At 38.7% G+C, this 26,682-nt stretch overlaps 1 protein-coding gene across 9 annotated transcripts; it reads right to left on the bottom strand.

The window, feature by feature from the left end:
* Positions 1 to 1,806: 1,806 nt before the first annotated feature.
* Positions 1,807 to 23,977, bottom strand: ogt.1 (O-linked N-acetylglucosamine (GlcNAc) transferase, tandem duplicate 1). Of its 9 annotated transcripts, none has more exons than XM_048176687.1 (23): positions 23,565 to 23,977; positions 20,419 to 20,599; positions 19,022 to 19,265; positions 17,089 to 17,157; positions 13,844 to 13,960; positions 12,757 to 12,836; positions 12,452 to 12,668; positions 11,216 to 11,356; positions 11,003 to 11,103; positions 10,763 to 10,916; positions 10,575 to 10,676; positions 10,322 to 10,501; positions 10,073 to 10,231; positions 9,906 to 9,995; positions 9,691 to 9,816; positions 8,005 to 8,175; positions 7,808 to 7,924; positions 7,555 to 7,719; positions 6,900 to 6,947; positions 6,522 to 6,674; positions 4,319 to 4,571; positions 2,795 to 2,918; positions 1,807 to 2,714 (listed from the first exon to the last, which is right to left on the bottom strand). In XM_048176687.1, exons 1-23 carry the CDS (start codon positions 23,599 to 23,601, stop codon positions 2,534 to 2,536), a joined length of 3,210 nt encoding a protein of 1,069 aa, XP_048032644.1. In that variant the 5' UTR covers positions 23,602 to 23,977; the 3' UTR covers positions 1,807 to 2,533. The 9 variants fall into 9 exon arrangements, with proteins under 9 accessions (XP_048032644.1, XP_048032646.1, XP_048032645.1 ...); XM_048176689.1 differs by having other exon boundaries at positions 20,419 to 20,569; XM_048176688.1 differs by having other exon boundaries at positions 12,473 to 12,668; positions 23,565 to 23,976.
* Between the last annotated feature and the right edge of the window lie 2,705 nt (positions 23,978 to 26,682).

The following is a 26,682-nucleotide window of genomic DNA, read 5'->3' as shown; positions in this document are numbered from 1 at the left end:
GTTTCTTTGGCGAATGGAAAACATTTTGCGAGAGAACGAAGTTTCTTTGGCGAATGGAAAACGTTTTGCGAGAGAACGAAGTTTCTTTGGCGAACGGAAAACGTTTTGCGAGAGAACGAAGTTTCTTTGGCGAACGGAAAACGTTTTGCGAGAGAACGAAGTTTCTTTGGCGAACGGAAAACGTTTTGCGAGAGAACGAAGTTTCTTTGGCGAATGGAAAACGTTTTGCGAGAGAACGAAGTTTCTTTGGCGAATGGAAAACGTTTTGCGAGAGAACGCAAAGTTTCGTGGGGGAATAGAAAACGTTTTGTGAGAGAACGCAAAGTTTCTTTGGTGAATGGAAAACGTTTTGCGATAGAACGAAGTTTCTTTGGCGAACGGAAAACATTTTGCGAGAGAACGAAGTTTCTTTGGCGAATGGAAAACGTTTTGCGAGAGAACGAAGTTTCTTTGGCGAACGGAAAACATTTTGCGAGAGAACGAAGTTTCTTTGGTGAATGGAAAACGTTTTGCGAGAGAACGCAAAGTTTCGTGGGGGAATGGAAAATGTTTTGCGAGAGAACGCAGTTTCTTTGGCGAACGGAAAACATTTTTTCCGAGAGAACGAAGTTTCTTTGGTGAATGGAAAACATTTTGCGAGAGAACGCAAAGTTTTGTGAGGGAATAGAAAACGTTTTGTGAGAGAACGCAAAGTTTCTTTGGTGAATGGAAAACGTTTTGCGATAGAACGAAGTTTCTTTGGCGAACGGAAAACATTTTGCGAGAGAACGAAGTTTCTTTGGCGAATGGAAAACGTTTTGCGAGAGAACGAAGTTTCTTTGGCGAACGGAAAACATTTTGCGAGAGAACGAAGTTTCTTTGGCGAATGGAAAACGTTTTGCGAGAGAACGAAGTTTCTTTGGCGAACGGAAAACGTTTTGCGAGAGAACGAAGTTTCTTTGGCGAACGGAAAACGTTTTGCGAGAGAACGAAGTTTCTTTGGCGAATGGAAAACGTTTTGCGAGAGAACGCAAAGTTTCGTGGGGGAATAGAAAACGTTTTGTGAGAACGCAAAGTTTCGTGGGGGAATGGAAAACGTTTTGTGAGAGAACGCAAAGTTTCGTGGGGGAATGGAAAACGTTTTGCGAGAGAACGAAGTTTCTTTGGTGAATGGAAAACGTTTTGCGAGAGAACGCAAAGTTTCGTGGGGGAATGGAAAATGTTTTGCGAGAGAACGCAGTTTCTTTGGCGAACGGAAAACATTTTTTCCGAGAGAACGAAGTTTCTTTGGTGAATGGAAAACATTTTGCGAGAGAACGCAAAGTTTTGTGGGGGAACGGAAAACGTTTTGTGAGAGAACAGTTTCTTTAGCAAACGGAAAATGTTTTGCGAGAGAACGAAGTTTCTTTGGCGAACGGAGAACGTTTTGCGGAAGAACGTAAAGTTTCTTGGGGAAACGGAAAACGTTTTGTGAAAGAATGCAAAATCAATTGCATGTAATTTTGTACTCCCATCTCACTTTTTTCCCCATCACCACATTCCTTTAGAGGCTCTGTAATAAAAAGGCTGCTGCCCTTCTAGCCCAATGTGAACGATCTCGGACAGGCCACACAACCCAAGTGTAGAAACATCTTTAGCATTTCTTTATTGAACTAAACTGAATACAGCGATCAAATTTACAATGGGTGCACATCACAGTTCAGCCAGCAACAGCGTAACAGCAATATAGATCACAATAACCAGTATGTTACTATTGTTAGTTCCATTATGTGTTGGCTCCTAAAAGGAACGGAAGAACAAACGAAAAACAAAGTATGTGCAACTCTCTTCAAGGTTTGCCACTTCTCTTTATTTCAGTTTATGTAAAGAGCCTTGCAGAATCGACACTGACAGAGCATAAATAAAACGCGTTAATAGGAAGACAGTGTACAAAACCACATACTTACCTACACCTTTCCTGGTAAAACCATAAAAAAAATAAAGAAAAATCAGGAGTCAACACTTGAGCAGTTTGCAGGCCTTTTGTCAGTGTGTAATAAGACACTCCTCTGTTTAACGTGTTCACATAGCATGTTTTCAAAAACAAAGAGGAATTATTTTCTATTGACAGCATACGGAAACAACGTTGGCATTCGTTTGGGATGATCCGAGGTATGCATCCGTCACCCAGGTTTAGGTCATGACAGAAAGCTAAAATAGGTCAAGAAGCACATAACCTAACTAAAAAAAAGACCCTATCTGTGCTGATTATTTTACGGTTACATTTTCTGGATTATTTCCTTGTCGTTTCGCATTTTAGACCCCGTTATCCACCTTTTCAGAAAGTCCACTTCAATAACAGGAAAGTCTTATAGAAGCAGAAAAACAAACAAAACAAAATCAGTGTAGCCAACAAACATCAAATCCGTCAGACGATGGGAAAGGGGGCAGCTTTGTGTCCAGCCGTCCACTCCGGCTCATGGGATCATAGTGACGGTGCTCACCTGTAGGCTCCATAGAGTCTCTGTGACTGACACATGAGGGGGAGGGGGGGGCATGCAATGACGAGCCCAACTTAGGAGCTCTCGCTGCTCTCCAGAGACTGCACTTTGACCAGGTGGTCAGGTTTGCCTCCAGCAGCGTGATGCTCCCACATCTGCAGGTAGAGTCTCTCCAGGTCCATGGTGTACTGTTTGGTGTTGAAGAGCGGGCTGCAGATGCGCTGCTTCCAGACGCGGGAGCGGACCTTCTTCAGGCTGTGCGGGATGAAGGAAGAGCGTGTTTTAATCTTAAACATGTCTAGTTTTGAAAGTGGATATTGACAAAAGGAGCTTACAATTCCATATCAGTGCCAAGCTTCACAGCAACATCTTCATACTCCTGACGGCTCTGGGCGATGAGTTCAGGACAGCCGAGACAGGTGAGCTGAGAGGCGGCCACACGTGAAGCCAGCGTCTCTCCTGCAGGAAACCAGCATTTTAGGTAAACATTTAAATGGTGGCCATCATAAACACTTGACAGATTTATTCAAACATGCATTAAACACTGAAGAACAGTAAAGGGGACCCTTTCACAAGCTATAATATAAGTCAGAATGTGTCTGTGAAGTTTCAGCTCAAAATCCCCCACAGATCATTTATTATAGCTTGTTAAATTTGCCCCTATTTGGGTGTGAGCAAAAACATGCCGTTTTTGTGTGTGTCCCTTTAAATGCAAATGAGCTGCTGCTCCCGCCCCCTTTCCAGAAGAGGGCGGAGCTTTAACAGCTCAACAACAACAAAGCTGGAGAATCTCACGCAGCCAAAATGACGAAAGTGTTCAGCCTTACATTGTTCAAACCGGAGTCGACACTGATGGAGAGACTCAGGAAGAAGTTACAACATTTAGACGTTTCTGAATGGTTAGTGGATAAATTTATGTACTTGCTGTGGAGTTGTTTCAACTCATCCACTAGCATGTGCCGTCATGTTCATCTTTTGTGTTGAATTGACCCTCGTTTGTGAAGCAGTCCGGCGTAAAATGACGGCATGACAACAACACTCTACTACAACAACTCTTCCTCTTCTCTAAAGCAGCCCAACATGGCCCCGCCCCCTTTGTTGTGTGTTCTCGGGGGCGGGGTTTATGTTAATTTTAGAGTTAGTGATGTCTGTGACCAGCCGTTTGTTGTAGTCCTTAAAAAGTGATTTCTGTAAAAGAAAATATCTCTCTTTGCATTGAACTTTGAGCGTCGTAACTTTGCAGATGTTGTTTATGCTCAAACAGCAACATTACACACTAACTAAAGTTAAAAAAGTGAAATCACAATCAAGAACCCCTTTAAAAATTAATGAAATGGTGCACATATTTAGCAAAATGCTTCTCCCTAGAGTTCATTTTTCTAGCTGACTTTCAGCAGTTGAAACACTGATTGTGCGATTACACGAGATATGAAAGTTGTACTTTTAACATAACTTCAGATGTTCAGTTTTCAGATGTTTTTTTGCGCTGTAACTGGTATTAAAGCGGAGGAGATAAGTTCACGTCGCTTCGCTTAAACTGAGGTGCTGCAGCGATCTGTCACGCCACATTAAAACAGCGCCAAAGCGGTTTATTTTTTGAGTTTCATAATAAACTGGGCAGAATTAGAAATCTGAGACTTTGTTTCATATCAAAAGTAACAAAGCTCACTGCAATTTATTGGATGGGAAGCACGCTACATGTTCCGTTCATTCAACAACTAAAAACAGGATAGACTAATTGATTCTTGGGATTTAAGAATCGATATCAGTTCGTAAAAATGAGAATCGGTTAAAATCGAGAAATCAATTTTTTTTTTTTACCCATTTTTTTTTTATCATGTGCTCCAAGCTTGTATTACCTGGCATCGTAACCATGGGTGTACCAGCCCACAGCACATCCATGCCCGTGGTGTGGCCGTTACAGAGCGGGGTGTCCAGGCACACGTCAGCCAACTGTCCACGTCGTACATGCTCCTCCTTGGGAGCCACCGGCGAGAAGATGATGCGAGAGGCAGGCAGGCCTAGGTTCTGAGCGTACTGCTGGATGTTGGGCTCGCCCACTGCCGGGAAACGCAGCAGCCAGAGAACGCTGTTGGGCACACGCTTCAGGATCTACACAATGGAGAGCACAGTGAGTAGAGCTGCCAGAGAGTCAGTTTTATAATGAGCACATACTGTTCAAAACATGACGATTTCAAGTTACTTTGATTTGAGTCATTACTCTAAACTAGACATGTGCCGATATTCGGTAATGCGATATATCATGATAATGAATATGCACGATATTGTTATCGTGGGCATTTCAAAATACCGTAAATAATAATTTATTACCAATTATTAAAATTTTTTATAATGCATTTAAGAATACTTTCCCCATCAACCATATAAAATGTAGGCTACCGCTTTATTCTGCGTCAAAAGAACACGCGCTCAGATGTAAACAAGCTCAATGTGCATGAGAAGCACATGGCGAAACGAGTGAAGAAGACGCGCTGAATGAAAGTGTGCGTTCACTCTCTGACAGCAGAGGGCGCTGATGGAACAGCAGAGTGAAACGGCTACCCCGGAAACCCCATAGACAAAGCAACTGCGCTGGTGAAGTTTTTAAAATGCCTCAAACATATATTTTAATCTGGACTACAACATGTCCTAATGATTAGATATGTTCTGATTATTTGTTATTGTTCAGTAAAACTCTGAGACATACGTCTTCATTAGTTAACATGTTAATTCATTATTACCAAACTGACAATGAAAAATACAATCAAGCATTAATTATTCTTAGTTAATGTTAATTTCTTAGTTACTGTTTAAAACATTACTAAAATAAAAATAACTTATTTAATGGGCCTGAAATAATCAGTCGTTTCTTAACTAACATTAACAAAAAAATACTACTTTCTGTAACAAATGTAGCTATCGCTCAATTTTAATTAATGCATTAAATAATGAGACTTTATTGTAAAGTGTTTCCTGTTGTTCTTTATAGCCGAATTCTTTTGCACTTTAATCTGTTTGAAAATTTTACTTTATATATTTTTGTGTATTGTATTTAAACGTTCATTTTTTTTTATTACAAAAAGAGTTCTTCAACTCTTTTTTTGCAACTTATTTAATATCGTGATAATACCGTATACCGTGACAAAAGCTTCAGCAATTAATCGCAACATGAAAATTTGATACCGTCACATGCCTACTCTAAACATGTTCACAGAAGTCTCTGTAGCTGTGTTTCCATCCAAAGTTGTGAATTTAACTTGGAATATGGCATAAAACATTTGCAAATAAGACAGCGTTTCCATCGCATGTGTTCAAGAGAACAAAATCATCAATTCCTGGGAAACTGGCGCAAAATATCAGTAATAAAAATGTAAGTGGCTTCAATCAAGCTCTTTTCTCCTCCATCATGAATGAGTTGGTCTCAGAGCGTCAGACGAAACACAATAAACGCTGTCATGTGATCTTGCGTTCGGATGCTGGTGTTTGGGAACACAATCATGTGAGATGCTTAAACCAAATCATTCTGATGACAGACTTTGACTAAGACGTTTCAGAACCACCAAACCAACATTTGAGATGCTGCGATGTGATTGGTCCGCTGGTTAGTCCAGTTATCCAATCAGAGCCTCTGCTGTGCCAATCCTGAGGGTTTTTGTTGCACATCAAGGGATTTATTCAGTAAATGTGTTTCCATCGTAGTTTATGTGCATGTCTTTTTATTGGATAAAGTTATCCGCCTCAATCGAGCGCTTAAATTTTGGCATAAATTTGTTTCCATCTAGCGTTTTTTTATGCAATATACCAAAATTTTGTGTCATCCAACTCTAGCGCTTTAGATAAAACTACAGTTTGAACTTTTGCAGTGTTGTATTCTTGCACCAAAATGGGCAGCACCAAAATCAAAAGTGCTTTATAAGTGTTTTTGTCAATAGGGAACGCCACAGCTCTTTGTCTATTTTCTCTATTCATGTAGCATCAATTCCCTTCTTTGTGTGTGTTTCTACTACAAAGGCAGCCAAGCGTTCCCATCTTTCAGCAGTGAATCCCCACTTTAAATCTTACATTGGCCCACATCTGCAGGGTGGGAGGGTCAATCTTATAGAGCTGGTTGAAGTTGCAGTAGACAATGGAGTCTTCAGGGAGGCCATATTGAGAGCGGGTGGTCACCACAATCGTTCTGGGAACTTCTTCTCCTGTTGCCGCCTTGTTGTTAATCTAAACAGAAAGGTTAAAGAACACATGAGTTACTAGTTTAGGTACTGAAAAGACAAGCATGTTCCCTAAAACAGTGTCGCCCATCCCTACAAGCTGTTCAACTTCTCCGCCACCATGTTTGTGCCACCTACAGCAGTGGTGTGAAGGCCCAAGTGAAGGGAAAAATGCCTATTGCACATCCTGTCTCAAAGCGTGCTATTCTCAGCCAGCTCGAGTGTGCCATACCTGCAAGGCTACAGTCCCAGATACTACAACCTCCTCCAATGTAAAAATCTGAAAAACAACAACATGAGGTAATATTCCGTCTCTGGCTACTTTTAACCAGATCTTCTCTTATAGGAGGAGTCAATCAGGAGATGATCGAAGGAGGAAACTGATCTGAGATGATTTGAATCATTTCATCACCAATCTGAGTGAAATCAAGGCGAATACAAATGCAACCGTGTTTGATAAGAACACCTCCACGCTGCTAAATCGCCATAATGAATTACACACCAACAATGTGGGCTTGACTGAGGTGTCAGCAACCATGTTTACAATTACATACAAGGCAACATTCTGAATTTTATCATTTAGAAAGTGATATATTCCGATTGTGAGCATGATTCACAATTTAATTACACAAAATACAAGACGTGACCACCATATTCGACAGAATATTCATTTATAACCACGCTTGTCCAAACAAAATTAAAAGAAAGAATGGAATCTCTCTTCATGAAGGATTTACAAGAATAAATGATATGCATATAAACGTGGTCAATTATCCACAGATCAGTCATGCTGAGAATGAAGGACAGGACTAAATCAGCAAGCCAGGACCCTCACAGCCAGGAAGAAGCAGTGAAATCGGTGTTGAGATCAACACTGCGGGCCGTACCTGAGTGGTGGCCAGGCCGTTGCTGACGGTAAAGCCGTTGATGGTGACCTGGATCTGGCCTTGGTTGATCATGTTAATGATGGCCTCAGCAGCCGTGTTCATAGGGATGACGGGCATGGAGAGGGCACCGTTACTGTCAGCCACCTCTTGACCATCACATTCCATCTGAAAGCAGGGGAAGAAACATTAGCATGTCTGTTTAACAGGTTAATGGAATGAGAGGTATATCTAAAGCAGTGATTTCTTCACTAACCTTCACAACTTTGACATCCGGCAGGCTTTCCAGAAAGGCTTTCAGATCGATGCCATTCAGCACGATGCGATTGTCAAAAATGTGGCCATTTGACTTGAAGTCTATCACTGCCTTTTTCTATTGGGTAAAAAGAAAAACATGAACCTTCTTTTCTGTAATAGATAAATAAAATCATGTGATTAGAGACTGAATCTTACTTTGAGGTGAGGGAACATGTTAGCATGATCTCCAATGAAGAAAGTGTTGGGCATGTAGGCCAGTTTCTCAGAGTATTGCTCAGCAACCTCAACGGGCGACGTCTCCTTATCGCTGATGATGTAGTCCATGAACGGAGCTCCACTGGTGCCTGGGTATCCAAGCCACATGGCCTAAGGGTGGATTGGAAAAAATACAATTATTATTATTTAAATAGATATTTATATATTATCTGATATATACTCTACAGTTCAAAAGTTTGGGTCAATAAGATTTTTTTTTTGTTTTTAAGAAATTAATACTTTTATTCTGTAAGGACACATTTAATTGATCAAGAGTGTCAGTAAAGACATTAATAATGTTACCAAAGATTTCAAATAAATGCTGTTTCTATTCAATCAGAAATGTTTCTTGAGCATCAAATCAGCATATTAGGATCATGTGACACTGAAGAAAGGAGTAATGAAAATTCAGCTTTGATCACAGGAATAAATTACATTTTTACATATATTCAGATAAAAACAGATATTGTAATGGTAATGGTACAATGATGTGATGGGTCATTTTTTTGTCCAAAGGCCTTAATAATAATAATAAAAAACAAAGATATGACATCCAAAGTATGTGCGGTAGTACATCTAGATCTCTTTTATTGAATCCAAAAGGTTTTAATTGTATTTTGCTACATATAAAGATATTTTAAAGATTTTGAAGTGTCAAAAGGTCATTTGTTTAACCGTCCAAAGGCCAATACAGCCATTTCATTTGAGATTAAAATATCTTAAAATGTAATAAATGTATATATTTTTTTATTCTGGCATGATTTTATAACATCATATATCAACATAGTGCAAAATGGTATTAAAATTATGTGTAGAAGTCGTTGCTTTGTTATGAGAAATAATGTCTGGAAAAATGAATTTCATTGATGTCATTCGGAGTAACCAATATAAATGGATGATTTTGGATCAAGTCATGTGATCAATATCATGTGACATCATTCAGACACCTGCAAAGGACCACATGGTCATGAAGCAAAGTAACTCTCTCTTAACCATTTGAAAAATTCATGTTTTCACTTGATCATACGCATGTCCCGAAACATCAGGTCATTCGGTGCAACCGCTATAAAACATGGAAAATGTTGTAATATTTTAAAAACTTGTACTAAATATAAAATGTTTTGATTGTCAGCCTGTTAGCATTGTTTGAAAATATCGTCATTCAATATAACCAAAAGTGTCATTCGGTAAAACCAAAATTTTGGTTAAACCGAATAATTTTTGGGTGACAAATTTTGTCCATCTTGTAAAAAAATTACAAAAGTAGTGTTAATTGATTATAAAAACCACATAATCCCGGTGTTAATAAAACTTCAAAATTAATTATATCCCCCATTATTGTTTTTTTTCCCCACTATTAAAAACCTTATTCGTCAATGACCCTAACAACACAACATGCTAATTGTTCTGGCTGCCTCAATTTTCTGAACCAAGATGCAAGACAATGTTTATTATAATTGTAAGAAAATGATCAAGTTTTTTGTTGCTTTTTTTAATTTAAGGAATTTGTTGCAAATGGCTGCTCTAAATATGATCCAGGTCTCTCCATCAATGCAAGTCTATTCCTGTCCAATCGCATATGCTCACATTATATTAACGTAACAAAATTAACTCTCAAATGCCAACCTGAATGGGTGCTGGGCGCAAAGCGAACAGCTCATTGCGTGCTCCTTTAGTATAACCATTCATGTTGACCAGGATGTGGACTCCATCTTGATGGATTCTGTCTGCTGCTTTTCCATTACAGGGGATCTATGGAGACAAGAAAGATGATGAAATCAAAACATGAAAGGAGGAGGAAGATGATGTATCTTGAATAGGCCCTCGATACGAATACTCACCTGTGAGAGGTCGATGAAGTGATGAGTCTCTGCCATGACTTTAACTCTGAAGTTGGTGCTGTCATCAGGGCTGAGAGCATAGCAGAACACCTGCACAAAATACAACAGTATGAGATCGCCAGAACATGCTCAACAGAAGGATCTATACTGTGTTACAGACTCTTCACCTCGAACTTCTCAGAGTTGTGCATGCCAGGGATGGACTGCATCAGGTGAGAAGTGGGATGGTTGCCGAAATCTGAGCTGACGTAACCCACACGCAAACGTCCTGCACTGGCCTTCAGGTCCTTTGGATGCTCATAGGCAGGTTTGTGAAGAGCATTGATCTATAAAACACAAAGTGTATTACATTGAAACTACAAGTGATAAATAAAAAAAATATAGCAGAATAAACACTTTCAGTGTGACATACACACCTTATCCAGACACAAGTTGCCATGTCTCTCTGCAATAGCCTTGCGGAAACCGTGAGAGAGAGGGTACAGCATGCTGTGATGGGGATGAACAGACGGCAGGCGGTTCTTCTCCAGCTGATCAGCCACAATGCTCACCAGCTTCTTCATACGCTCATCATAGTCGGTCCAGTCACATACAATCTGAAGTACAACACGGCGTCATTTAAATACTCCCACCTGAGTGCGGATGTGCACATTAATGTTCTTTACACACCTGTAGACAGTGAGCCAGGTTACAATAAGCATCAGGGAAGTCAGGCTTGAGTTTCAGGGCAGTGCGATAAGATGCAATCGCCTCCGGAATGTTCCCAGAATCCTTTAAAGAAGAGAAGGTCGCCATTTGAATTCAAAATAACACTGAAAACAAGTGTATTATTCTTCTTCATGGCTCTAGATTCATACCTTGTGTATGGAAGCCAAGTTACTGTGAGCATCTGCAAAAGCAGGGTTGATTTGAATGGCTCGAGTGTAGCACTGCAGCGCCCCCTGAACGTCCTGCATCTCTTTAAGAGTGTTGCCCATGTTGGAGTATGCATCCGCAAATGTGGGGCTGATTCTGTTCATTGAGTACAAACACAGAGTGAGACTTTGAAAGACACCAATACTAAACAACATGAGAGTGCAGCTAAAACAAGAACATGCCTGATGGCCTCCTTATAGTGCATGAGAGCTTCTTGAAGTTTCCCCTGCTGCTGCAGGACACTGGCCAGGTTTGAATGGGCAGCGGCAAATTCAGGGAAAACCTTTGCAACAAAGGAAACCAAGACATGTGATTCAAACTCTATCACTTTAAAGGATTTTTTTAAACACATAATAATGGATGCATGTTTTCACTTGACTTCATTGGTTCCTCACCTCCAATGCTTTCCTGTAGAGCTGCACAGCCTCCTCAATGTTGCCCTGCTCACGCTTGATGTTGGCCAGGTTGTTGAGAGAGTCGGCATGAGTCGGGCACAGACGGAGAGCAGTGTTGTAACACTCCTCAGCTTCAGAAACCTAACAGGAAGCATGCAAGTTAGCGATTGACTGTAAAGGCACGGTCATATGTACCGCTGTTCGTCAAACTTTCCTGGTCAAAATCATTTCAATAGGAGTCCGTGCATTTGGGAATTTTTGGGATTTACCCTTACAGACTTTAATATGCAAACTAAACTGGCTTAATATTAAGCAAGAAGTCTTATTTTCCTGCAGTCTGCCATTTTTTGGCCTTTTGTCTAAAAACATTTCTTGTTAAAAAGGTATAGTTCACCCAAAAATGTCATTTACTCACCCTCAAGGAGTTCCAAACCCTTATAATTGTCTTTGTTCTGCTGAACACGAATATGGGTAGCCAAACAGTTGATTGGCCCAATTGGAAAAAAATACTATGGAAGTCAATGGGGTCCTTCAACTGTTTGGTTACTAACATTCTTCAAAATATCTTCCTTTGTATTCAGAAGAAAAAAGAAAGGTTTGGAACAACTTGAGGGTGAGTAAATGATGACAGTTTTCATTTTTGGGTGAGCTATCGCTTTAAGGTTTGTATTTTGTTTGCCCTGTATGGAACATTAACTTCCTTTGTCAGTCACATGCCTGTTTAAAGGGTTAGTTCACCCAAAAATGAAATTACTCACCCTCATGTCGTTACACATCTGTAAGACCTTCGTTCATCTTCAGAACACAAATTAAGATATTTTTGATGAAATCCGTGAGCTTTCTGGCCTCTGATAGACTGCAATGTTATTATGACTTTTAAGGCCCAGAAAGGTAATAAAGACATTGTTAAAACAGTCATGTGACTGCAGTGGTTCAACCGCGACGAGAATACTTTTTGTGCGCACAAAACAATCAACAGTCAACCGGAGGTCAGAAAGCTCTCAGATTTCAAACATATCTTAATTTTTGTTCTGAAGATGAACGAAGGTCTTACGGATGTGGAACGATAATTTCATTTTTGGGTGAACTAACCCTTTAAGTGATGAACTGCACTACTTGTGGTTGTTTTCAGAGATGGTAACAGATGTTTATACTTGCGCTACACTTGTGTGGCCTGTGTTACAAAACTTTCAACCTCTGTAGCACCAGTGTTATGTGCGAAAAAAAGTAACGTACAGCCCTGGTGTAGGTTCTTACATTGCCCTTCTCCTTCAGTGCATTAGCGAGATTACAGTATGCATCAGGAAAGTGTGGCTGCAGCTCAATGGCACGACGGTAGGTGTCAATGGCCAGGTCGATCAAACCCTGCTCGTAGTACACACAAGCCAAGTTTCCGTGGACAACAGCATGGTTAGGGCTCAAGCTAAGGGCACGCAGATACCCAGCAACAGCTCTGTAGGTGGGAGAAAAAAAAAATGATGCATCAGATTTGCTGAAAAAGTCTGAGGCAAACTGTAATGACAGAAGAAGTGACCGTTTACCTGTCAAAGATACGAGCCTCTTTCAGAACGTTGCCCAAGTTGATGTAAGCATCCAAAAAGTTTGGGTCCAGGGTCACCGCCTGTAAAGCCATTCAACAGCCCATGTGAAAATTATGTTCATTTTTATGGTTCCCTAACTTTTTAGCTTGGAGTACCCCCTGAAGGGGCAGTCAGGAAAAATGCCCCTTCAATTTAGGGGACAATAAATGCATTTTTCTTTTTACCTTTATGAATAACTTTATAAAATTAATAATGTTTTAAATAAAAAATGTTCAATAGAGAAATATGCAATGATGGTAAAACTAAGTAAAACTTTTAAATATTAAACTAAAACCGCCAGCAGGTGGCAGCAAGTCAGTTTTTATGAGTGAGTCATTGAATCATTCATTCAGTAACGAAGCAAGTGGCTGTAAATGAATCATTGACTCTCACGATTCGTTCAAAGCCGCAGAATTGTTCGCGAAACACAGACGTGTGTTGTAGTTCTGCTCTGGTTTTCGTCAGAACTATTATTTCATTGCAAAATAGAGTAAATACTGACAGTAATGTGTTTAAAATGCACGTTTTGTTTTTTGACCTGCTGTATAATAATGTCACGTTTGCAGTCATGTGGATATTTGGGAACAATTGCGTTCTTGCTCGTTATCATCATTAAATACTCACACAAGGTATGTTTTTGTATCGGAGAAAGTTTGAGTCTTAAATCGAAACTAATCCATTATCTGTGTCTATATTTGTTCTTCATGCGAGTAAGTGCTAAATCCCCACTTTTACAAAGGTGCATTGTCGAGAACTGCAGTAATTTAGCGCGATTTAAGGCAGCAGATTCTGCACGCAATCTATCATATGCACGCTGCTTGTGTGGATACAGTCATTTCTGACTGCAAACGATGAGGTAATTTGATTAAATGTACTGGATTTACGAAATTTTGGCAGTTAGAAATACATGCTCGATTTTAATATTATTTTAAGGTAGAATTAAATTAACTACTCAGCATTTTGTTCACGTACCCTCTTTTGTCACCTCACGTTTGGCAACCACTGATTTGTATCATTTACCAAAGAGGGACTTTCAAACACAACCAACCTTCTCAAAATGATGAATGGCCAGCCAGATCTCTCCCTGGGCGTTGAACACGCAGCCCAGGTTACTCCAGGCCACGGCGAAGTTTGGCTGCGTTTCAATTGCTTTCAGGTAACAAGCCTTGAACAGGTTAACAGTAAAAAAACAGGAGGAAGAGGAGGTAGAGAGGGGAGGGGTTGTAAAAGAAAAAATAAACCAAAAGATCAAATAAAAAGGAAGAAAAAACAAAAAGGGCAGACAGAAAGAGAGTTAGTATCTATTCCCACAAAAAGCAAAAAGTGAGTCTACAGCATGGGCTCGCGTGCGCGAAATTCTGCCGCGCTAAGCTGCACACTTTTCCTACGCTGCGCAAATCCAACCAACACCTATACTCCGACTTACATTCTTCAGTTATGCAGTTTCAAATTAACTTTATAATTATGCACTTAAGACTACAAAACAAACGCATTGAGTGCAGAAATGGCATTACGTAATCTCAGTAAATTCCACAACCTTAAATGCAAGTGCGGCGTGCAGGTAGAGGTCCCTGTAATGCAAGCGCAAAAAGCCACGCGGGCAACCCGCACTGTGATTGCCGCTTGCGCCGTTTCCGCTAGCGCCCGCATTCGCCTGCGCTAACGCCAGCTCAGGGTGAAGACTGCAGACCTGGAGCGATCTGACCAGACTGGCACACGAAACTATGAAACTCTTTACCCTTTGGGGCGTTCAGCTGGAGTTAGTTCCCACGGCCAAATCCATTAATACCTTAGTTTGAGAGTAATGATCGTTGCTGACAGAGTCATGTTTAGGGCTGTGAAGCCACCAGGTGCCATGCTAGCAGGGAGGGCGTGCAGATCTGCAACCCGCAAGCCGGGGGTCGAGGGAAGGGGGAGTGCGGTTCAAGCGCGCGCCTTTTGGTCGCGGTTTTGTCGCTGCGCAGCCCTTGCGCCGCTGCAGACTCACAGCGCATCATCTGCTCAGCAGAACGCTGCAACTCCAAATAAAAGGAGAAAAAATAAATCATAATCCAAATGAACAGGAAAAAAATAATCAACAAGTAAGAGAGTTAGAGGGTTCTTACTGTGCTTTTGTTTTGCTTACAGCATCCAATCAATTTTCTCTTTAATAAAACTTGGGCATTACGCTTTTTTCTTTTTGCTTTCATTTACTGTGGTTTCATTTTTCCTTGTTTTTGTTCTTCAAAGGAAGCCACAAGACAGAAGAACTCAGGCATTGGAGTAAGGTGTTTTTCTTTCTGTTTTGTTACAAACCCGTTACCATATTTTTGGACTTTGTCTGGGGGGGGCGGCCGCAGCTGGAAGAGGAGAAGACTGATGCTGCCCTAGTGTTCCTGTCCACCGGACCGCACCTACGCAGGAATAGTGTCACCCACCTGAAACCTTCTAAATAACAATATCAGTGGTGGAAAACCAAAAGAGACAAAATAAGAAAACAAGAGCGTTAGTAAAAGTTTGACATTTCATATCGATATCAAAACTTGTATTGACAAAGCAAAACAAGTAAGACAAAAAAGGAGAAAAAGAAATATAAAAATGACCTGACATCAGTTTAAAACCCATGCAATGAAAAGGATTTTACACTTTCAGAAACAGGAATATGTTCGCAAGGGGTCGAGACTGAAGAAAGGCTTCGAGTTGAGATTTACACACAGACTCAAACTTTTCATTACCGTGTCACATTTTCAAATACAGGTAAAAGAGGGAAGCGAACTGGCTTGATCTTACCCAAATGAACTGATCACATTGCTCTGGGAATAGTATTAATAATCAGAACATACAAGGGGGAAGAAATATAGTCCATGATATTTTTCTTTTCCTTTGTTGTTTTGTTTGTTTTCATGGTTTAATACCTTGTTTGCTTTATCCTTTCCTGCCTTCTTGACTCCTGGCCAATGGATAAGGAAAAAAGCCTGGGGTTTAAGAACTTCATAATCATCTAGAAGCCTCCACAGCTCTGAAATAAAGAGGTCATCGCTTGTGTCGCGCGTGTATAATTCTCTCTCTCTATCATGGTATCTGACGCGTGCAGTGGAGTGCAAATAGCGATCTGTCTGCCTGGCACAGCCCAGGGCTGACGCACAGCGTTATTGGGAACACATAAACCCTCCCGAACCCAGTTGGCCATATTTTAAGGGGGGTCGTGATGTCGTATTGGGGGGAAAACGAGGGCCGAAAGGATACAGATGCACTGTGGAGCCCTTGAGGAGCATCTGATGGCTTGACTGAGGGGTCAGGCAGACAGTTCAAAGCGCGCACGCTCCACGGGCCCTAAGCGAGCGCGCGGGGGGTTAGGAGCGACAGAGCAGGTGGGGGGCCGCTGGCGCCCTCGTACTCTTCCCCACTCCGCCCCCCTGAGGCACCAAATAAGAGGGCTTCTAACCAACAGGAGGAGAACTCTCTCTACAACATCAAGTCAAACTCCCAAAGTCCCACCGACCGAAACCACAAACGGCCACGCTGCCTCAAAGAAAGCGTAATGCTGGAGAAGCAAATCTGCTCTTCAACTTTTGTAGGCAGTGATTGGTTTTGAATAGCGCAAATTACTAGAATTACATGCTTTAGGGTTAGAAGCCATCTTATTTCTTGCACAGCAAAGATCACTACCTTCATCAGTCCATTTATTTCCCCAAGACCGAGCCAGCGAAATCCCTCTGAGAGACTACAGGGAAGAAAAGCATGCCAAAACTGCAGCATGTGTTTTAGGACCCCCGTTTGGTGAGACACAGAAGAGCCCAGCCTTTCTTCCTTTGTGTGGGGGCGAGTGGGGGCTGAAGCAGTGTTTAGACTGAGAAAAGCATTGGAGTGAGAGAGGGCAAAAAGAAGGGGTGGACAGAGGGGGCGTGTCTCTAATCTAGCCATCCAAATGAACAATGAAACAAAACAAAAAACAAGTGAGAAGAGGGTAAAGGGGTCTTAACCTTGTTGAATAAAAAAAAGAAAGAAATTGTTTTTTGACTATGTTGGTGAGATGCAGGTGACTTTGGTACACTCTGCTCTAGTCGAATGCTGAGGCTAGGCCTGTAGGATGGTAAAGAGTGCTGACGTGGGGAAATTAAATGAGCAGCACACTCTTAAGTGCGCTGACAAGAACTTATTGGGGAAAAAAAAAAAAAGCCTTGCACTCACTCCCAAAGTACAAGAACGGCTAGGTGTCTGACAGGGGATTATGGTCTAGAGCTATGAGTTCATAATAAGAAAACAAAACAAAACCTTATGTAAACGTGCAAGGGCCGACATATTTAAACATACCTTTGCCTCTTCAAGGCGCCCGAGCGCCTTAAGCAGGTTACCCAAGTCACTGCGTACACAATACAGATCCTGTAATAAAAGAGAGAGAAATAATCAATAATCAACTAATACATACAAAACACATTAGGGCTGGATGATATATAGAATATTTGCGATGTTTTTCTTATAATAAAGCAACTGTGTGAACAACTGTGTGATAATTTTAGTGCTCCTTTTACTGTTCAATTTGAAACTTGGCAAACTACCTTAAATGTTTTAAAATATTTTATAATAATAATAATAATAATAATTAGAGATTCACCGATATATCGGCCAATAATCGGTATCGGTTGATACATTTTCACACTATCAGCTATCGACCAAGTTTAAAAACGGCCGATAGTCTGGGATATATCCTGTCAATCAGAAGAGGGCAGGAAAATGCACTGAATTTGTGCTTTGTGTAAAGAAAATGCTAAGAAACCAGTTTGATGTTCACTATTATTAGCTATTATATGAATTAATAACATTCAGAAAGTTAATTAATCTTCAGAATTTAGTTAATGTGTGTTAATATTAGTTTAAGTAATGTGTTTTTTTTATAACTGATACCAGTTACTCTGAAACAAGTTGATGAAATGGACAGAAGTTTTTATTTGCATTTCTTTCAAGATTTAATGATTAATTATAAGGTATAAAAGGCAGAACACCCAAAATATCGGTATTGGCAGATATCACTCTGAATAATCGCCTATCGTATTGGTGGAGAAATTTAATATCAGTGCATCTCTAATAATATATAAGTAATACTGAAATGGTTCAATATCGTTCTTTGTTTATTCAGTGAAAAACGGATGACTATAATTTTTTAATTAAAGGTGCCCTAGAACCAGTTTTCACAAGATGTAATATAAGTCTAAGGTGTCCCCTGAATGTGTCTGTGAAGTTTCAGCTCAAAATACCCCATAGATTTTTTTTAATTCATTTTTTTAACTGCCTATTTTGAGGCATCATTAACTATGCACCGATTCAGGCTGCGGCCCCTTTAAATCGCGCGCTCCCTGCCCCCCGAGCTCTTGACTATAATACAGTGCATTTACAAAGTTCACACAGCTAATATAACCCTCAAATGGATCTTTACAAGATGTTCGTCATGCATACTGCATGCATGCATCGGATCATGTGAGTATAGTATTTCCGTGGCTAAAGCTAACATTACACACTGTTGGAGAGATTTATAAAGAATGAAGTTGTGTTTATGAATTATACAGACTGCAAGTGTTTAAAAATGAAAATAGCGACGGCTCTTGTCTCCGTGAATACAGTAATAAACGATGGTAACTTTAACCACATTTAACAGTACATTAGCAACATGCTAACGAAACATTTAGAAAGACAATTAACAAATATCACTAAAAATATCATGATATCATGGATCATGTCAGTTATTATTGCTCCATCTGCCATTTTTCGCTGTTGTTCTTGCTTGCTTACCTAGTCTGATGATTCAGCTGTGCACAGATCCAGACGTTAATACTGGCTGCCCTTGTGTAATGCATTGAACATGAGCTGGCATATGCAAATATTGGGGGCGTACATATTAATGATCCCGTCTGTTACGTAACAGTCAGTGTTATGTTGAGATTCGCCTGTTCTTCGGAGGTCTTTTAAACAAATGAGATTTACACAAGAAGGAGAAAACAATGGAGTTTGAGACTCACTGTATGTCATTTCCATGTACTGAACTCTTGTTATTCAACTATGCTGAGATAAATTCAATTTTTGGTTCTAGGGCACCTTTAAGACTAAGGATCAAGATTAGTTTTTAGGTTTCTCTCATTTAACATTGATTTTGAAATGGGGGTTAGACTATAAAATGTGGAGATACTGCGTATCATCAAAAGGCTGAAAATACAGAGACAATTTCTAGCTACATCACTCAGTCTGAACTCACAGGGTTGTACTGGAGAGCGGAGACATATGCTTGAACTGCTCCCTCCATGTCCCCTGCTGCCACCAGCGCTGCTGCCAGGTTGATGTATCCATCGATGAAGTCCGGTTTGAGACGGAGTGCGTGGCGGTAGTGCTCGATGGCCTCCTGTAATTGACCCCGTTCCTTATAAACATTGCCCAGGTTAGAGTAGGCTTCAGCCAGCATAGGGTTCTGCTTGATGGCCAGAGTGCTAAAGTGGGCCGACCTGCAGACCGAGCCAAAATTAAGAGAATGAGTCTGGACATATTCCAATTATGTCCAAAAAAACAAATCTCCCTACACTGTTCTCTTAAAGGAACGTTCCAGGTTATTTCTGGACACGTTATCAATTAAAGCTCCTAAAGCGTTTTTTGTTCTACTTTTGGAAAGAGTGTCATATTTTAGGGTTGGGCGATGTCCCCTAAATTGGCAGTTGACGATGTTTACAGTAAAACATCGCGATGGACGATGATATCGTCGGGCGGGGGTGGGGGGAGGATAATGTACATTTGAATGACAGAATTTTCATTTTTAGGAGAACTAACCCTTTAATGTTTGGTCCACAAGTATGGAAATGCAAAGACCGTGTTTTTCCACAACTTGGGACTGCAAAACGTCTTGTAAAAGCATCCCTATCATTTTGTTGCCGATTAATCCTGTGTTTGCGTCGGTCTCGTATTTACTACTATATGACATGCACGAATCGGTGGGCAGGGCTAAAGAGGCAATGGCATTGTTCTTCTTCTGCAGAGGCGGTCTTTCATCGCAGTACGACATAATAATCTGACAAAATCCAAAACTAGTTGTTTGCAGAGCTTGGTTTCAATAAAAGAAGTGATGAGCTCTGAAAAATAATTCTATCAATTCATACAGGGCTAGTAGTATATATATATATACAGATACACACCCAGGTATCGGATCGGTACTCGGTATTGGCCGATACCCTGAGCTCAGGTATCGGAATCGGTATCGGGAATGGAAAAGGGGTATCGGAACATCTCTAACAGTAGACCATTTTTGTGCCATGGGTAATAGGAGGATTTTTCACCCGACTACCACCGCAAGTATATTTCAAACCTGTGGGAAGCACTGCACTATGATGTAATAATCTGACAAAATCCAAAACGAGTTGTTTTCAGAGCTTGGTTTCAATAAAAGAAGTGTTGAGTTCTGAAACTTACGGGATATTTTTATAGTACAATGACTTACTATATGTGAAAAGATCAAGGGAAATTTGATTTCTCAATTCATGACCGCTTAAAAAAACCCAATCAGTAGACCTCTACCACCACACCTCCACCATTCCTTCTTCCCAAAGAGAAGCCGTGAAGACCCACAGACCGAGCTCCGTGAAGACAGAGCAAAGACGCCCATCTCACCTGTCAAGCCTGCGACACTGGAAGTGGATGGAGGAGAGCAGCAGCAGAACGCCAGTATTATCTGGCTCCTGCCTCCACAGCTGCATACAGTGGCGCTCTGCCGCCTCAAAATCTCCCGACTGATATTCCCGGTGCGCCAGCTCTGCCAACCCTTGGAAGGAAAGCATACGTTTGGTTGGTTCTGGAGCACCAACGCAACCCAGAGGAGGGGGAAACAACATGTTAGAAGAAATGGAAATGAGGTCAAATAAAAAAAATAATAATAAAAAAAGATAAGACCAGTGGTGCTGTTTTAAAAAATAAAATAACACTATAGTGTGGAACCATTTTTATGCTGTGTTTTGTGCATAAAACTGCAAAATGTTCTAAAACTTGCATTGATGGTTCCTGTAATGATGCAAGCACTTTTAATGTACTGCCATCAAAAAAAAAAAATCAAAAAAAATCCAAAGACAAATTATTAAAGAAACTCAGCGACTGACTAAAAATAATGATTTAATAATGTTTTTTAAATCATTAATGAAATTAATAATAACTGAAATAAAAGTTATATGTAATTCATATGTAAAGGACTAAAAGGAATGAATTGGGGTGAAAATGAAAAACAGATGAGGTTTGGTAATGAAGGAGTATGATGTGATATGAACGTGCAAAGGACAGATTAACATATATGGGTGTGATCAAGAGTTGGGCAAACTGGCTTCCTTTCAATTCATTAGTGTGACAGAAAGAGGATCTTCCTTGCAGTTTAAACTAAATCAACAATCACAAACTGAGAAATTTCGTTAATCCAAAAGAGCAAAACAATTACATAATTTTATTTTGATGCAATTATTCTTTGGTATGTATATGTTTGGCTCCATTTAAAATGAAGGCATTCTGAGAAATGAGGTATGCACCATGGCCCATAAAATTAAACTTTAAATATATATTATTATTATTATTATTATGTCATTAATTACTCTTCCTCATGTCATTCCACACCCGTAAGAACTTCATTCATCTTCAGAACACAAATTAAGATATTTTTGTTGAAATCCGATGGCTCAGTGAGGCCTGCATAGCCAGCAATGACATTTCCTCTCTCGAGATCCATTAATGTACTAAAAACATATTTAAATCAGTTCAATATTAATATTATAAAGCCACGAGAATATTTTTGGTGCGCCAAAAAAACTAAATAACGACTTATATAGTGATGGCTGATTTCAAAACACTGCTTCAGGAAGCTTCGGAGCGTTATGCTTCATATCGATACATGTATCAGTGTATCGAATCATGATTCGGGTCGCGTGTCAAACCGCCAAACTGCTGAAATCACGTGACTTTGGCATTCCGAATTGCTGATTCGACACAAAAGATTCATAGCACTCTGAAGCTTCATGAAGCAGTGTTTTGAAATCGGCCATCACTATATAAAGCGTTATTTTGTTTTTTTGGCGCACTAAAAATATTGTCGGCGCTTTATAATATTAATATTGAACCACTGTACTCACATGAACTGATTTAAATATGTTTTTAGTACATTAATGGATCTTGAGAGAGGAAATGTCATTGCTGGCTATGCAGGCCACACTGAGCCATCGGATTTCATCAAAAATATCTTAATTTGTGTTCTGAAGATGAATGAAGGTCTTACGGGTGTGGAACGACATTTTCATTTTTGGGTGAACTAACCCTTTAAATATAATTAAAAATATACACAAGAGGAACAGAAATGTTCCATTTCAAACACTAAATATTAACATTTAATGTTTCTAAATGTTGTATATTGTAACATCTTTAAGGGTTTTCACTAGAGATGCACCGATACGAAATTTCTCCACCGATACCGATAGTTTGGGGGTTCTGCCTTTTATACCTTCTTTTAAATGAATGATAATTTCATTATAATTAATAATTATATTTTGAAAGAAATGCAAATAAAAACTTCTCTCCATTTCATCAACTTGTTTCATAGTAACTGGTATCAGTTATAAACAAACACATTACTCAAATTAATAACACACATTAACTAAATTCTGAAGATTAAATTAACTTTCTACATATATAATTACTGTTAATATTGAACATCAAACTGGTTTCTTAGCATTTTCTTTACACAAAGCACAAATTCAGTGCATTTTCCTGCCCTCTTTTGATTGACAGGAAATATCAGCCCTGACTATCTGCTGTTTTTAAATAGTTTGAAAATTTGCTTTCATCAGTCAATTCCGATTATTGGCGCATCTCTAGTTCATACACTGAAAAATGAAATACTTATAACTACAATACACTTAGAGTAGTTGCATCAATTTCTTTCCATTTCAATGATATAAATTCCAATCTATTGTCCTATTTTCTAACCTCTATTTACATTTTGGAGTCATTTTCAATTTCTAATGGCACAATACTGGATTACTCACTGAATATTAGAGATTTACGATATATCAGCCGATATATGTTCATTTTTAATGTTATCGTTATCGGCCCAATAAGAAAATTTGTCCAACATATTATTAAAGCCAATAAATAATGGACTATTGTACACTTCAGATGCTCACTGTTCACCATGATGATTTTGAATCCCTGTAAATATGACTGAAATCATTTCAAAAAGAAAAATACAGTTAAGTACAACACGTGCAGTCTTTATAAGCTACATAATATTATAATGAGAACATGCTTAAGACATTTTTATTGCTAAAACTTTTGTTTTTGTAATCAGGCTCTCAAAAATTATATAAAAATTAGGATTTAGATTTATTGGCCAATATAGCGGTTATTACAAAATTTTCATATCGGTGCATCCCGACTATTATCAGATGTTATTACTAAAAAAGAAAAGCACAGGAGATGGAGGAGGCAGGAGTTGGACATTCAAGGACACCTGATTATAGTGAGTTAGTTGGCGGTTTTGCCCAACTAGTCTTAATGAGGAAAGAAAACACTACTTTAATTTCAGTAATGCTGCTGAAATAGTTTAAAACTACCATTCATATCACATGTTAATCTACTTCGACAAACTACTTGACAGTTTAATCATGGCACGCATGCAAAGAGGTCAGTATTACAGAGTTATTAAACAAACAAGTCTTCAAAAATGAATAAAAGCGACCGATTATTATCATCATCACGAGGCAAACGGCCGTTATTGTCATGGTTACCTGTGCTATCAGCCACGTTCCCCACCGAGCTCGCCATCTCTCCTTCACTCTTCACCGGATCCTGTGCAGCGGCGGACAGTGTCGCGATTTGATAGAGGATGTAAAATATTAAAGGTCTCGAATTAATTTAATATTTTTAAAAACTAGATTCAGATTCTATTGCGAAACCTTCGATAAACAGCCTGCGGTCTTCTTGCTGCTAAGCTAACACACTAAACCGAACAAATTCACGGAATCTGACGCGCACAACGAAAGGCTTAAATCGTTTTTCTCGACGGTACTTGTTGTATGAACATATATCTATTAATCTAAGACCTCAATTATAGTAGGCTGATTAAATAGGCGAGTTTATGTTCGATACTTTCACCATGGCGAAATTTCTGGATAACAATGGCTTTCCAGTCTCTAGCGAAATGGCGGATGTGACCGGAACTTCTTTTTGGAGGAGGAGGGGCGTGAATATGAGAAAAGTAGAGCCATTGCGCGCGATTCTAACAGAACTAATATGAAAGTAAATATCAATAATTATGCGTTAGCACATGTAACAGATATAGAAGACTAATATGATTAATCATCTGTATCCGATTTTTACTATTTGTGTATGTGAAAATGTACTGCACTTTGTATCATTGCGTGCGCAGCACTACAGGTCAAATAGCGGTGGATTAAAAATGGCCGCGCTCAAACAAGGGTGTGGGTGAACAACACAGTTTAGGCGGGAACTGTTTGCCTCACACAATGTTTGTTCATATTAAAGCAAGGTGAATAAGGTAAACATTTAAATGATAGATATTACCATACTTCCCCAGTTGATTAATCACACTTATAGGGCCTTTGGGGTCTTTTTGGACCCTAAACGACGTTTGCTAAAATAAAAAAAAAATGTTCTCTTTGTCCAAATGACATGAAACTTTGTATAGTGGTTAACACTTTCTAGATCTACAAATAAAAAATGGAGTGATATAGTTTTTATGTTAGTGTAAAAAAAAAAAAAATCATACTCAGGGACCCCAGGCAACAAAATAATTGTTTTTTTAAAACAAATGTAATTTTTAGGGCACAATTTTTTTTGACACAAAAAATTTTTTTTTTGGATGTAGTATTTCAGTTACAGTACATGGCAAATTTTCTAGAGGAAAAAATCTCTCAACTAATGCTGTAAACTACACATGAGAGTCAGCTGTTACTACTATAATAATATTGAAGGTTAAATTAACTTATTTATATACAAACACTTAAATTACACTCAATGATTTTTTTATTATAAATAAAGTTTAGAATTACATAATCATACTTCTACTCCAATTCGTTTTTTTCGCGGCTGTCATAACTAATTTATTCAAACATGCATTAAATATTGAAGAACATTAAATATTATAATGAATATGTAACGGTGCATCTATATTTATCAGAATTTTGCTTTCTAGAGTTCACTTTTCTATCTGACTAATGAGTTTATGGTCACTGAATATGTTTTTCTGAGGTAAATGTGACGTTACGTGACACTGAAGCTGTTTTATTGACGTCTTTACGAGGTTGAAACACTGATTGAGCGATTACACGAGACATGATACGGATTTCAGTAAGTTGTACTGTATATTTTAACATACCTTCAGATGTTCATGCATGTTTATTTCGCGCTGTAACTGGTATTAAAGTGGAGGAGAGGATGATCACATGCTTCTCTTTAACTGAGGCGCTAAAGCGATCTGTCACGCCACATTAAACAGCGCCAAAACGGTATTTATTTTTTGAATATCATAATAAGATGGACGTCATTTGAAATCTGAGACTTTGCTTCATATCAAAAGTAACAAAGCACAAAGATTATTGCGATTTATTGGATGGGAGGCGCTACATATTCTGCTCATTCATCAACTGAAAACAGACTAGACTAATCGATTCTTGGGATTTAAGAATCGATATTGGTTCGTAAAAATCAGAATCTATTAAAATCGAGAAATCAATATTTTTTACCCAGCCCTAGTAATTTTACTCTGTTTATTAAAGTTTTTCTTCATATTTGTGCAGTTTTTGGAGGATTTATCATATCTTTTAAATTTATATAAATAAAAAATATTTTGTTGAGTAAGTTTTTATACAAAAACAGCTTTTTATGTAAAATTCACTTTATAAAAGAGCCGCCTTTCTGACTTTCATTCATGAGGATAAGATGGATAATTTGACATGGTTTAGCGTAAGATTTTTGCCCATCTTTTGAAAAATGCAGTTTTAAAAGTAAAAAAAATACTTTTACCAGTAGATGCTGCAGAGCTCCACTATTTGCTCTGAAAGACATCTTTTCACAAGTTTTTTTCAATTGAATTCATTTCTAAATATTATGAAATCACAATTATGACAATAAAAATTACTTTTTGTCAAAGTTTAACATTTTTTGTACTGAAAAAAATCAGTTTTTCAATAATGTTGATTTTGAGGATGAATTTTGTCCATTTTCTAAGTGGGATCTCATCATAATGTAACAATATGAAGAGATTTATTTCATTTGTATTATTTATCTATTTAATTATTTGATTTAGGATCTGTTTTAAAATTTCCATTTAGTTTTGTTAAAAAGATATTGTAATTTCACAAAGAAACATGCAGCATTTTGTCTGAGAAATAATTTTTTAAAAATCAAATTTAAAAAAAAAAAATTAATGAGAAAATTGTGAGAAAATCGAATCGTGAAACCAGTATCATGAATCGTATCGAATCATGAGTTGAGTGAATCGTTAAATCCTTAGAATTACCACAACAAATTAATTCAAATACTTTACTTTAGCATGGTTCAAAAACATAAATTACTACAGTATTTTTGCATGTGAAGAATTTTTCATTTTTGTGTGAACTATCCCTTTAATATTCAGCAATATTATTGATTTGACTGAACTCAACTTAGCTGGATGATGACATCACAATTTTGCAGAGCTAAATTGAACTCATTTCATAAATGATGAACTTTACAGTTACTGAAACTGAATTAAACCAACACTGAACTGATTTCAACTAAATAATGACTGTTTATTGTCTTTTTAGAGCTGCTTTACTGCATCATTGAATTGTTATTTCACTGTTTATACCAAAGCTGCTTTGAAACAATCTTTATTGTATAAAG

Source organism: Megalobrama amblycephala, linkage group LG23 (assembly GCF_018812025.1).
Source record: "Megalobrama amblycephala isolate DHTTF-2021 linkage group LG23, ASM1881202v1, whole genome shotgun sequence".
NCBI lineage: Eukaryota > Metazoa > Chordata > Actinopteri > Cypriniformes > Xenocyprididae > Megalobrama > Megalobrama amblycephala.
Note: the sequence above shows the minus strand (reverse complement) of the source record. Positions and strands in the feature narration are given on the sequence as shown.

Excerpts from the sequence above, each read along its gene's own strand:
- ogt.1 (XM_048176687.1), bottom strand. The coding sequence starts at position 23,601 with ATGGCGAGCTCGGTGGGGAACGTGGCTGATAGCACAG. Across the intron at positions 4,572-6,521 it reads CCCTGCAGATGTGGGCCAAT|ATCCTGAAGCGTGTGCCCAA; the intron begins GTAAGATTTAAA and ends TCCATTGTGTAG. Across the intron at positions 2,919-4,318 it reads ACCCATGGTTACGATGCCAG|GAGAGACGCTGGCTTCACGT; the intron begins GTAATACAAGCT and ends GGTTTCCTGCAG.